Raw genomic sequence first — 15,072 nt, 5'->3', positions numbered from 1 at the left:
CATCTACCGGGGACCCCATCCATGTGATGACCAGTTCTCTTACTCCCTCTTATGGACTCCATCTACATACTGATTATCTACAGGGGACCCCATCCATGTAATGACCAGTTCAAGAGTAATCCATCTATGAGGACCCCATCTACATACTGATCATCGATAGTAGACTTCATCCATTTAACAGCCAGGTGTAAAGGACTCCATCTAAGGGGAGCCCATTTACATACTGATCAGCTATAGAGGACCCCGTCCATGTACTGACCAGCTATAGAGGACTCCATCTATGAGGACCCCATCAACAAACTGACTATCTATAGAGGACCCCATCCATCTATTATAACCAGCTATAGAGGACTCCATCAATGAGGACCCCATCAACATACTGATTATCTATAGAGGACCCCATCCATGTACTGACCAGCTATAGAGGACTCCATCAATGAGGACCCCATCAACATACTGATCATCTATAGAGGACCCCATCCATCTATTATTACCAGCTATAGAGGACTCCATCAATGAGGGCCCCATCAACATACTGATTATCTATAGAGGACCCCATCCATGTACTGACCAGCTATAGAGGACTCCATCAATGAGGACCCCATCAACATACTGATTATCTATAGAGGACCCCGTCCATGTACTGACCAGCTACAGAGGACTCCATCTATGAGGACCCCATCAACATGCTGATTCTCTTTAAGGGATCCCATCCATATAATGACCAGTTCTAGATTATTCTGTCTATGGGGACCTTATACTGATAATCTATAGTGGACTCCATCCATTTAGAGGACTCCATCTATAGAGACCCAGTCTATATATTGATCAGCTATAGAAGATCCCATCCATGTACTGACCAGCGATAGAGGACTCAATCTTTGGGGACGCCAATTACATATTGATTATCGATAGTTGACCCCCTCTGTATGGTGACAAGGCTCAGAGTAGGGACCTATCTGCATACTCAACAGCTACTGGGGACACCATCCATGTTTTGAACAGTTCTAGAGGAGTAACCCATCTACATACTGATCAGCTATAGAGGACCCCCAACCACATATTGGGTGACTATAAAGGACCCCCAGTGACTTTCAGCATTACAGATGGATACCTCTGTGGATGCCATTCATTGTTACCCCCAATAATTGGTCACCCCCTTCTCTCCATCTCCAATACTGAACCCCCGGAATACACCCCTATACTGGAGATTGAGGCTGATGCCATTCTCTGGCACCATATAAAGAAGAGTTGCCCCCACCCTTCCCCCCCATACAGGACTCCAGATTCAGGATGGCGGATTGTGGATGGAGTTGGCGATCACTTGTGGCCGGACTCTGCTCTGTCCTCCTATATACACAGTGCTGTACAGCCCGGAGCCTGAGGAAGAGAGCGCTGCACCTCCGAGTGTCCGACACCAAGTATGATGTGAGTCCTACTGACACCAGAGGGGGGCTGGGCACCCATGGCATTGGTCTAATTCTCAGTATCTGCTCTTATTCTGTATGCATGGACTCTGCACAGTACCACTTCTTCTATCCTCTATGTTGGGTGTAAGTCTCAGTATCTGTTCTTATTCTGCATGTATGGACTATGCACAGTACTACTTCTCTTGTCCTGTATGCTGGGTGTAATTCTCAGTATCTGTTCTTATTCTGCATGTATGGACTCTGCACAGTACTACTTTTCTTGTCCTGTATGCCTGGTATAATTCTCAGTATCTGTTCTTATTCTGTATGTATAAACTCTGCACAGTACCACTTCTCTTGTCCTGTATGCTGGGTGTAATTCTCAGTATCTGTTCTTATTCTGTACTGTATGTATGAACTCTGCACAGTACCACTTCTCTTGCCCTGTATGCCGGGTGTAATTCTTAGTATCTGTTCTTATTCTGTATGTATAAACTCTGCACAGTACCACTTCTCTTGTCCTGTATTCTGGGTGTAATTCTCAGTATCTGTTCCTATTCTGTATGTATGGACTCTGCACAGTACCACTTCTTCTATCCTGTATTCCGGGTGTAATTCTCAGTATCTGTTCCTATTCTGCATGTATGAACTCTGCACAGTACCACTTCTCTTGTCCTGTATGCTGGGTGTAATTCTCAGTATCTGTTCTTATTCTGTATGCATGAACTCTGCACATTACCACTTCTCTTGTCCTGTATTCTGGGTGTAATTCTTGGTATCTGTTCTTATTCTGTATGTGCAGACTCTGCACAGTACCACTTCTCTTGTCCTGTATGCTGGATGTAATTCTCGGTATCTGTTCTTATTCTGTATGTATGGACTATGCACAGTACCACTTCTCTTGTCCTGTACGCTGGATGTAATTCTCAGTATCTATTCTTATTCTGTATGCATGGACTCTGCACAGTACCACTTCTTCTATCCTTTATGCTGGGTGTAATTCTCGGTATCTGTTCTTATTCTGCATGTATGGACTATGCACAGTACTACTTCTCTTGTCCTGTATGCTGGGTGTAATTCTCGGTATCTGTTCTTATTCTGTATGTATAGACTCTGCACAGTACCACTTCTCTTGTCCTGTATGCTGGGTGTAATTCTCAGTATCTGTTCTTATTCTGTACTGTATGTATGAACTCTGCACAGTACCACTTCTTCTATCCTGTATTCCGGGTGTAATTCTCAGTATCTGTTCTTATTCTGTATGTATGGACTCTGCACAGTACCACTCCTCTTGTCCTGTATGCTGGGTGTAATTCTTAGTATCTCTATAGGAACATCCATTCATTATTTGATGGCATTTTCCATTCATTAAGGCAGAGCTAATTGTTGTAGATTGATAGCTCTGGTGACCCCAGCACAGCCCCATACAGCAATGTATACATGTCTGATTTATGGAAATACATTGTAAACAGACTCGGTGGGGGAGTAATGATGTGCTGGCTCTGTATACACACTGTGCTGGGCTCTGTATGCACACTATGCTGGGCTCTGTATACACCCTGTGCTGGGCTCTGTATACACCCTGTGCTGGGCTCTGTATACACACTGTGCTGGGCTCTGTATACACACTATGCTGGGCTCTGTATGCACACTGTGCTGGGATCTGTATGCACACTGTGCTGGGCTCTGTATGCACACTGTGCTGGGCTCTGTATGCACACTGTGCTGGGCTCTGTATACACACTGTGCTGGGCTCTGTATACACACTGTGCTGGGCTCTGTATGCACACTGTGCTGGGATCTGTATACACACTGTGCTGGGCTCTGTATACACACTGTGCTGGGATCTGTATACACACTGTGCTGGGCTCTGTATACACACTGTGCTGGGATCTGTATACACACTGTGCTGGGCTCTGTATACACACTGTGCTGGGATCTGTATGCACACTGTGCTGGGCTCTGTATGCACACTGTGCTGGGATCTGTATGCACACTGTGCTGGGCTCTGTATGCACACTGTGCTGGGATCTGTATGAACACTGTGCTGGGCTCGGTATGAACACTGTGCTGGGCTCGGTATGAACACTGTGCTGGGCTCGGTATGAACACTGTGCTGGGCTCTGTATACACACTGTGCTGGGCTCTGTATACACATGGTGTTGGGTTCTGTATGATCACTGTGCTGGGCTCTGTATGCACACTGTACTGGGCTCTGTATACACACTGTGCTGGGCTCTGTATGCACACTGTGCTGGGCTCTGTACTGGGCTCTGTATACACACTGTGCTGGGATCTGTATACACACTGTGCTGGACTCTGTATGCACACTGTGCTGGGCTCTGTACTGGGCTCTGTATACACACTGTGCTGGGATCTGTATACACACTGTGCTGGGCCCCATATGAATACACTTTGCTGGGATCTGTATGCACACTGTGCTGGGCTCTGTATCCACACTGTGCTGGGCTCTGTATCCACACTGTGCTGGGCTCTGTATCCACACTGTGCTGGGCTCTGTATCCACACTGTGCTGGGCTCTGTATACACACTGTGCTGGGCTCTGTGTGCACACTGTGCTGGGCTCTGTACTGGGCTCTGTATACACACTCTGCTGGGATCTGTATACAAACTGTGCTGGGCCCTATGAACACACTGTGCTGGGCTCTGTATACACACTTTGCTGGGCTCTGTATACACACTGTGCTGGGATCTGTATACACACTGTGCTGAGCCCTATGAACACACGTTTATGGGCTCTGTATACACACTGTGCTGGGATCTGTATACACACTGTGCTGGGATCTGTATACACACTGTGCTGGGCTGTGTATACACACTCTGCTGGGATCTGTATACACACTGTGCTGGGCTCTGCATACACACTGTGCTGGGATCTGCATACACACTGTGCTAGGCTCTGTATACACACTGTGCTGGGATCTGTATACACGCTGTGCTGGGATCTGTATACATGCTGTGCTGGGATCTGTATACATACTGTGCTGGGATCTGTATACACACTGTGCTGGGCTCTGTATACACACTGTGCTGGGATCTGCATACACACTGTGCTAGGCTCTGTATACACACTGTGCTGGGATCTGTATACACGCTGTGCTGGGATCTGTATACATGCTGTGCTGGGATCTGTATACACACTGTTCTGGGATCTGTATACACATTGTGCTGAGCCCTATGAACTCACTGTGCTGGGCTCTATATAGACATGTTGCTGACTCTGTATACACACTCTGCTGGGATCTGTATACACACTGTGCTGGGCTCTGTATACACACTGTGCTGGGATCTGTATACACACTGTGCTGGGATCTGTATACACACTGTGCTGGGATCTGTATACACACTGTGCTGGGATCTGTATACACACTGTGCTGGGATCTGTATACACACTGTGCTGGGATCTGTATACACACTGTGCTTGGCTCTGTATACACACTGTGCTGGGATCTGTATACACACTGTGCTGGGATCTGTATACACACTGTGCTGGGATCTGTATACACACTGTGCTGGGATCTGTATACACACTGTGCTTGGCTCTGTATACACACTGTGCTGGGCTCTATATAGACATGTTGTTAACTCTTTATGCACACTGTGCTGGGCTCTTTATGCACACTGTGCTGGGCTCTATATAGACACGTTGTTAACTCTTTATGCACACTGTGCTGGGCTCTTTATGCACACTGTGCTGGGCTCTATATAGACATGTTGTTAACTCGGTATGCACACTGTGCTTGGATCTGTATTCACACTGTGCTGGGCTCTGTATACACACTGTGCTGGGCTCTGTATACACACTGTGCTGGGCTCTGTATACACACTGTGCTGGGCTTAGGGTGACCACGTGTCCCGGATCGCCCGGGACAGTCCCGCATTTGGAGAGTCTGTCCCGGGTCCCGGTCACCCTCATTCCGGGACAATGCAGTGTCCCGGAATGATCTGAGCCCGTGAGCCACCGACTGCTGCTGTGCTGTGACAGATAGTCACTTCCTTATACTATGCGATCGCCGAATCAGATCGGCATCGCATAGTACTGTCCAGTGTGTGTGGCTCCTCCCCTGCCTTGCTGCACGCAGTGCGCGGCCGAGTCATGTGACGATGGTGACGTCAGCCGGAGCCGGGATCTCTACTGTGCGGCGCCTCAACCTGCTGTAACTGACTGTCTGTAATCCAATGGCCATTATTATCAGCATTTAAGAGGACAAAATGTAAGTTTAACTTTTTAATGGATGTCTGTCTATTCTTTCCTTTGTGTTCAGGGCAGCAAATATTTATTGCTTAGAAACTTAGAAAGTTGGACTTGTAAAACGTGTAGTATGTTTTTGCCAGTCTCACTTATAAGTTTGACGAAATGCACTTGGGAAAGTAAGTGTCCCTGAATGGCAGTTAGGAAATGTGGTCACCCTAGCTGGGCTCTGTATACACACTGTGCTGGGCTCTGTATACACACTGTGCTGGGATCTGTATACACACTGTGCTTGGCTCTGTATACACACTGTGCTGGGCTCTGTATACACACACTGTGCTGGGATCTGTATACACACTGTGCTGGGATCTGTATACACACTGTGCTGGGGATCTGTACACACACTGTGCTGGGGATCTGTATACACACTGTGCTTGGCTCTGTATACACACTGTGCTGGGCTCGTATACACACTCTGCTGAAATCTGTAGTCACACACCTGTACTTTGAAATCCACCCTGTGTGATACCAACAAGATTATAATTACTACCACAATATAGACTCAATATGCCTTCTGGCAGTCACATGATCAGCGCCTCGGCAGTGGTCACGTGGTCTCTGCTGATTCAGAGGATCCTCATCAGGAACAGTCACCCAGGGTCATGCCAGTCCATGTAAATGTCTACAATTGAAGAGTCACACCGTAATCCTCGAGTACAAAAGGCATTTATTGTAAACATCGATTGTATACAAAAGCCAACTTGTTTCGGGGGCTAAGATCTGCCCCCTTCATCAGGGCCTCAATGTAACATAAAAGATATGATAGCACTGGGGGGGGGGCAACATGGGGGAAAGCCCAGGCAGAAGGGGCAGTCGGCACCGCACAGAGTGATTAGGGTGTGCCCAGGCCTGGACACACACCCTGCACACGCCTATGAATTTATAATTAATCATAAAATAATGAAGTGATGTCTATTAATTTGTGCAGCTGGGATTAGGTCATGGGCTCATTTTATGTGAATCCATGTAATCCATTCAAAGCAGATTCCAGAGGGCTCCTCACATGAATGTTGGATGGATCTCCCTCTATTTGGCGAATCACTGATCAGATTCACACTGCACCGACAAATCCTAATCTCACCCGGTGGATTACAGCAATGCATGGAGGAGACACAGTCCGGGCAGGTTGAGCTCCCTGCAGCGTTTTCACTTCTGGGTGGAGTTTTCCTTTATAGTAAAGCTGTAATAATGTGCACTCTTTGGGTTGTTATAGGGAAGCAGAGTTTAGGAATCTACAGGAAGATCCATATAACTCTTACAGATAGAATAAAGTTCAGATCTGCTGCAAAATTACCCCAGAATACAAGTTTTCCTTCTCAAGTCTGGACAGTACTTCCCGTCTCTATCGCTCCTTTCTCACATTCCAGGAGTGAAAATAAAAAGCTGTCACGCGACTGAGCGCTCCACCTGTCCAAGCCTGCACCCCGTGCTGGCACGCAGCCCCCTCCGCCCAATAAAACAGAGATAAATATAGACAGAAGGGTCATCACCATGCTGCAGAGGCTGTGCTGGGGGCACCACATGGAGGGGGCAGAGGAGAGCAACCAATGACAAGCCGGCATCAGCTCCATACCAGGGAATTATGGAAAAGGACACAGGGGTGGGGGCCATGACAAATTTATCCTTTCAAAGGATAGTCCCTGCTGTGAGATATAGAGCTGCTTGATGGACCATACAGGATTGGGTGACCACTCACTTGACATGGGGCATAAGTTATCTCAGCTGTGTCACCATTACAGTTACTTTATAGAGTATCACCATTCAGCGTTCATCCGCCTATCACTGCAGCCTAAACCTCAACCTCTGCCTAACTTCTCTCCCTAAACCTCAACCTACACCTAACACCTCATTCTACACCTAACACCTCCACCTTTGCCTATACCTCCACCTAACCCCTCAACCTCAACCTCTGTTTTAACACCTCACCCTAAATCTCAATTTAGCCCCTCTCCATATACCTCCACCACCACCTAACGCTTCTCCCTAAATCTCAACCTAACCCCTCTCCATATACCTCCACCACCACCTAACCCTCTCCCTAAACCTCAACCTACACTTAATCCTAAACCTTGACCTCCACCTAACCCCTAAACCTAAATCTCAACTTAGCCTCTCTCCCTAAACCTCCACCAGCACCTTACCCTTCTCCCTAAATCTCAACCTAACCTCTATCCATATACCTCCATCGCCACCTAACACTTCACCCTTACATAGTTAGTGAGGTTGAAAAAAGACATCCGTCCATCCAGTTCAACCTATGATGTGTGTGTGTGTGTTTGCTTTTAACCGTACATTGTATACCCCTGTATGTTGTGGTCTTTAAGGTGTCCATCTAATAGTTTTTTGAAACTATCAATGCTCCCTGCTGATATGACTGCTTGTGGAAGAGAATTCCACATCCTTACCGTTCTTACAGTGAAGAACCCCTTACGCACTTTAAGGTTAAACCGCCTTTCCTCTAGTTTTAGTGAGTGGCCACGTGTCTTATTGTATCTCCTTTCTCTGAATAGTTTGTTCCTTATGCTCGGGTCACCAGTACAGTATTTGTACATTGATATCATATCCCCTCCTCAATCGTCTTTTCTCCAGAGAGAAAAGGTTCAGTGCTTGTAGTCTTTCCTCATAGCTGATGTCCTCCATTCCCCTAATTATTTTTGTTGCCCTTCTCTGGACTTTCTCCAGTTCCAGCACATCCTTCCTGAGGACCGGTGCCCAGAACTGGACAGCATACTCCAGATGTGGCCGGACCAGAGTCTTGTAGAGTGGGAGAATAATCTCTTTATTTCTGGAGTGAATCCCCTTTTTTATACATCCCAGTATTCTGTTGGCTTTGCTTGCGGCGGCTTGGCATTGCATGCCACTGCCAAGCTTGTTGTCTACCAGTACCCCCAAGTCCTTTTCCATCCTAGACTCACCCAGAGGTTCCCCCCTAGTGAGTAGCTTGCTTTCTGGTTTCTGGCCCCCAAGTGCATTACTTTACATTTATCAACATTAAACCTCATCTGCCATGTAGTTGCCCACCCCGTTATTTTGTTCAGGTCTGCTTGCAAGGTTTCCACATCCACACCCTATATCTCAAACTAAACCCCTCTCCATATACCTCCACCTAACCCCTCTCCCTAAATCTCAACCCAACCCCCCTCTATATACCTCCACCTAGCCCCTCTCACAAAATCTCAACCTAACCCCTCCCCATATACCTCCACCACCACCTAACCCTTCTCCCTACATCTCAAACTACACCCCTCTCCATATACCTCCACCTAACCCCTCTCCCATAATCTCAACCGAACCCCTCTCTATATACCTCCACCTAACCCCTCTCCCTAAATCTCAACCTAACCCCTCTCCATATACCTCCACCTAACCCCTCTCCCTAAATCTCAACCTAACCCCTCCCCATATACCTCCACCAGCACCTAACCCTTCTCCCTAAATCTCAAACTAATCGCCTCTCCATATACCTCCATCTAACCCTTCTCCCTAAATCTCAACCCAACCCCTCCCTATATACCTCCACCTAACCCCTCTCCCTAAATCTCAACCTAACCCCTCCCCATATACCTCCACCTAACCCCTCTCCCTAAATATAAATCTAACCCCTATCCATATACCTCCACCGCCACCTAACCCTTCTCCCTAAATCTCAACCTAATCCCTCTACATATACCTCCACCTAACCCCTCTTCCGTAAATCTCAACCTAACTCCTCGTTATATACCTCCACCTAACCCCTTTCCCTAAATCTCAACCTAACCCGCTCCATATACCTCTACCTAACCCCTCTCCCTAAATCTCAACCTAACCCCTCTCCATGTACCTCCACCTGCACCTAACCCCTCTCCATTGGACCCCGGCGGCACTTTGAGAGACAAACAAACACAAGGGAGCACCGGCCTAGTGCATTATCCTTTAAAAAGGTTTATTAAAATAATGAAATAAAAATACTCACAAACGAGTTCTTGAGAAAAGCATATCAGACAAGATATAAAGTCCTCAGCATCAAGATCGGGAAAGAGTCGTCCCCCGAAGCTGTATAGGCTTACGCGTTTCGAGGCTTCGCCTCTTCTTCGGAGGCTAAAAAGCATGTCTACACCTATCTTAGCACTTTGAGAGAGGCGGAAAATAAACACCCAAGATTTTCCAATTTCTCCATTGTCTCACAGAATTTTTATGTTTAAGTTTGAATGTAGTGATGCAATCACTTTCTGATATTTGTAAAATTTCAGATACAATTTAGTTTTCCAGTTGTGAGTTCATGGTACACCATCGGATCTGCGACAGGTGTTGAGGCTGCTGATTGAAAAAAAGTATCAGAATTCAAGAAACTTGTCTCTGTGTACCAATCTCAGGGGGTCATTTTGGCACCTTAAATGTAAAATGAGTTAAGTTTATCGAAGTGTCACCGTATTGCAAAGGTGGGGGACTCGAGTCACATGACTTGACTTAAGTCAGACTTAAGTCACCAGTTTGAGGACTTGAGCCTTGCTTGACTAAAATTAATAAAAGACTCGACTTGACTTGGTTTTCAGGACTTGAGACTTGACTTTGACTTGAGACATATGACTCGAAATTACTTTACTTTTTTAAGTTATTAAATATTTGCATTTTCTCAAGATGTGTTAAAGCAAAATTAATGTGATGTTATGTTTCTGACACCACAGTCACTTAAAACACCTCAGTGTGTTCTGATTTTTAGGACACTGGCTGTTTCACAATGGACTTAACATGTTTTTAGTGACTGTGGCTGTTGATGACCGGACGAACGATTTTGAGCTGTTTGGGCATTCAAAGTGTTTCTTTAATATGCCAAGAAAAAAGCACTAAGCAGTTTTGTTAATGTTGAAAATAAAACAAAACCTTTCCTGACCACTGACTTTTAACTGATTTAAAGGTGAAAATTGGGGTAGATCGGTATTTTGACTTGATTTGTGACTTGACCAAAATAAATGACTTGACTTGACTTGCTTGACTTCTAGCAGGGACTCGACTTGACTTGCCTGCTTTTCTCCACAGTATCTTGGGACTTGCTTGAGACTTGAAGGTTAAGACTTGAGACTTGCTTGGGACTTGCACATGTGACTTACTCCCATGTCTGCCGTATTGTATAGAAATCGTCACCAAGCAGTTATATTTGGGCTCCTCTGGCCTTGGGGCTCAGTTGGTTTTCCGGTGTTTAGTTAGGGATTATGACTCAGTTGTACACGGGGTGGGGTATCTCACTCCCAGCTGTCTGAAGTCCTGTGGGTTCGGCTGAGGACACCAGGCCGGTTACGCCAGGCAAATTGTGATCCTGAGAGCAGCAGGGGTAGACAGGTTTGGCACGGCACACATGTTTATCTTACGGTTTGGAAGGGACCACCAAAGTTGTGTGATTTGCAGTCAGAAGAGCCCTCAGATAGAAGATTTGTTTATTAAAACTTTCCATTGTTAGTGCTTCTTCCCTCCATTGTCCTGGAGGATTGGATAACTGGAACCCAACCATTACCCTACTGAGTATTGTTTCCAATAGTATGGCGGAGATGTTTGGATGGGGGGTCTAGTTTCTGGGCTGATGGCTTCTACACACCAAAGGATCTCCACAGCTTATGGGGTTTCTGAGGCAACTAAATGGATTTGAGACTAAAGTGTCACACCATGGGTTGATAGTCCAAGTACTGTATAAAGTTTGCATAGCCATTCATCCAGTGAATCTGCAAGTACAATCGTTCTGTGCTAACTGGGCAAAAACAAATATTCTTTAGGCTCCTTTCACACTTGGAGTCCGTCGGCGGACTCCGTTTTTCTCAGCGGAGGATCGATCCGCCAATCCCCCGCTGAGCAGGCAGATGGCAGCTCTGTCTCCGTGCTGTGTGCGGAGACAGAGCTGTCAGGTCCCCGCTGTTCTCTATGGGGGAATCGGATGAGAATGGACCGCCTGTCTGTTCTCATCCGATTCCATCCGATCCGCTGGACGGATGGAAAATAGGGTATCCATCCGTCCAGATTTGACGGACCGGATCGGATGTCATAGAGATGCATGGGGCATCCGTTCAGATCCGCCTGAAAAACTGACAGGCGGATCTGAACGGTCCGCAAGTGTGAAAGGGGCCTTAGGCTATATTCTTTTCTAAACAAATGTTCTTTTATTACTAGCAGTAGTAAAATACTGCATCATGGCCACTAGATGAAGCTGAGGAGCATAGTGAATACATACGTATGATAAAATGTAACAAATCTAGAGTACACTAGAGGGAATTAGCAAATAAATGTAACCATTGGCTAGATTAGGAATCTCTAGAATTATTACAATGTATCCTATGTTACTAAAACATGCTGTATGTGTTGCTTATGCTCATCTGCTCCATCTAGTGGCCAAAATGCAATATTTTACTACTGCCTTTAATAAAGAACATTCGTTCAGAAAAGGAAATAGCACTAAAGCTGGCCATAGACTGTTTAAAACTCTGCCTGTTCAGCAGGGACCGGCCAAAATTTGAACCATGTATGGGCAGGCTGAACAATCAACTTAGGTACATCAAGCCTGTCGGATTTTACATGTGATTATTGCTAGCAGCTATTATAGCCACTAGCAGTAATCACTGTGTTGTGCCGTTCCGGGGGAATCAAGATGGGGTTGATGGGGGAATCAAGCGATTTTCTTTCCAGCTACCTGTGGTTGCAGGAAAGAAATTTGCTTAATTTATGGCGGGCTTTAACCACTTGCCAACCGCCCACTGTAGTTTTACTGCAGCAGGCTGGCTCGGCTGCGTGAAATGACGTAGTGCAACGCCAGTCACACGCGCAGCGGGGATGGCGATGCATGGGGCGGGCGGCTGCGATTGCAGCTGGGACACCCGAGATCGCTCCCCGCTGATAGAGAAGGACGGTCTGCATTTGTAAACACAGCCAACCGTTCTTCTCTCTGAAATGATCACAGAGCGCCTGTAATCCTTCTATATAGGATCACAGGTCTCTATGGTAATTTCACAAGACCCCCCCCCCCCACAGTTAGTAAACACTCCCCTAGGCTTACATTTAACCCTTTGACCACACAACTAGGTTAACCCCTTCCCTGCCAGTGTCATTATTACAGTAACAGTGCATATTTTTAGCACTGATTACTGTCACTGGTCCCTCAACAAAAGTGTCAAAAAGGTCAGTTAGGGGTCCGATCTGTCCGCCGCAATGTCGCAGTCCTGCTAAAAATCGCAGATCGCCGCCATTACTAGTAAAAATAAATAAATAAAAATGACATAAATCTTTCCCCTAGTTTGTAGAATAGATTTACCAAAACTATGCAAAATTGGGGACCTACCTAATCTATCCAATCAATGTGTTTCCAGTCAGGCAGACCCTTGCACAATTTAGTTGTTAGTAGATCTAAATTAAATTGTGCAATCAGATTGTAATTTCATTTTTTTAATAAATAGACCCCTATGGTTTTCGCATTGGACATTTAAAAGACACAATGCATACACGAAAGACAAGCAATGGTTAAAATAATTAAAATGAATAAATGATATAGAACATTGTTCAGAAATCAGAATAATTAAAAGATGTGATTGTAACAAATAAAGAAGTAAGTAGACACCGGCTGAGAAATTTAATTGGCTAAAAAATCACTAATTAATAAGATAGAGATATATAATTTTGAAAACTGCGAAAAATAATAAGAATTTAACATAAGAGGTGGCTCTAATTCACCCCCTATTTACCATTTTTGTAATTCATCTAATCGCATAATCCTAATTTCCCAATTTGTTTTTATGATCGATAAGATTTTCGTTATTAAATGTGCATTGATTACTCATGATCTTTATGCCAGATAGACGTTATTATGTATTGTCTTGTCTATAATATTATACATGTTTCAAAGTTTTGTTTTTACCAATAAGTACATTGATTATTGATTTATTTAGCCATTCTATTCATATTCTAACCAGTTTTTATATCATTTACATTTAATTTGAATCTTATTCATGATTTTATTATCAGATCTCTGTTACTATTGTTACAATTATGATCATGTTGATATAACTAATTTATATTATGAATAAATATCCTGCAACTTAACCACTTGCCGCCCGCCGCCCGACTATATACGGCGGCGGTCAGCCCCTCCCAGGCAAAGTGACGTACTGTTACGTCACTAGCCTGGGAGCGAATAGGGGGTGAGCGCGCACCGCCGGAGGCGCGCTCCCGCCCCTGCTCGTATCAGAGGAAGCCCGCGCGTGTGACCGGCGGACCCGATGTCCGCCGGTCACTCACGATCGTCGGGCAGAGAGGGAGAAAGGCAGGCGGCTAGTGTAAACAAAGCCGCCTGTCATTCTCCCCTGTGTAAAAACACAGATCACTCGGTCCTGCTATGTAGGACCGTTGATCTGTGCTATTACACCACTAGCCACATCCAATGACAGTTAGAAGCACGCCCCTAGGGACAGACTTAACCCCTCCCTCTCCAATAAAGTTAACCCCTTCCCTCCCAGTGTCATTTTTACAGTAACAGTGCATATGTACAGCACTGATTACTGTAGTAATGTCACTGGTACCCCCAAAAGTGTCAAAAATGTCAGTCAAGGGTCCGATCTGTCCGCCGCAATGTCGCAGTACCGCAAAAAAAATCGCAGATCGCCGCCATTACGCGTTAAAAAAAAAAACAACAAAAATGACATAAATCTTTCCCTTAGTTAGTAAACGCAATAACTTTTGCGCAAACCAATCAAAATTTTTTTTTACCAAACATATGTAGCAGAAAACAAATTGGCCAAAAATTTAAAAAAATTTAGATTTTTACATTTTTTTGGGGGGAATTTCATATAAAAAAAATGTGAAAAATATTGTTATTTTTGCAAAATTGTCGCTCTTTTTTTGTTTTTAGCGCATGATCAAAAATCGCACAGGTGATCAAATACCACCAAAAGAAAGCTCTGTTTGTGGGGGAAAAAAAGGACGTCAAATTCGTTTGGGTACAGCGCCGCACGACCGCACAATTGTCCGTTAAATTCACGAAGTGCCGAATCGCAAAATACCCCCTGGTCAGGAAAGGGGTAAAATCTTCCGGGGGTTAAGTGGTTAATGGACTCTTACCAGAATCAATGGACTCTATTACGGAGTCAAATTGGCCTACAAGCAGTTTCCTGTTATACGATGCTAGGACCCATATCGTTTAATCAGATGCTCTTGATATCTCCGATTCATCATTGGTATATTAGATATACATGGCAACAGCAGTGATGCAGAATTCCTCCATGAAATCAAAATAGAAATGCCCACATAGTGTGAATCTGTAAAACACTTTTAATAAAAGTAAATGTAAAACGATTCGCATGATTCACGCTGAACATAAAGGGCACCTTCGCTGACGTCAGTTATGATGAAACGCAGTGGGCGGAGCTAACGCACATGACG

General features: G+C 45.2%; 1 protein-coding gene across 1 annotated transcript in view; it reads left to right on the top strand.

The window, feature by feature from the left end:
- The first annotated feature begins 1,188 nt into the window (after nt 1-1,188).
- Nucleotides 1,189-15,072, top strand: part of WFDC1 (WAP four-disulfide core domain 1) — a 38,212-nt gene continuing 24,328 nt past the window's right edge. The window contains exon 1 of the mRNA XM_082270899.1: nt 1,189-1,428. Within this exon, the coding sequence (XP_082127025.1) occupies nt 1,294-1,428 (135 nt within the window). The 5' untranslated portion in view covers nt 1,189-1,293. The remainder of the gene's footprint in view (nt 1,429-15,072) is intronic.

This window comes from Pelophylax lessonae (assembly GCF_965119305.1).
Source record: "Pelophylax lessonae genome assembly, chromosome: 10".
In the NCBI taxonomy this organism is placed as follows: domain Eukaryota; kingdom Metazoa; phylum Chordata; class Amphibia; order Anura; family Ranidae; genus Pelophylax; species Pelophylax lessonae.
This window is presented reverse-complemented; position numbering and strand designations above follow the sequence as displayed.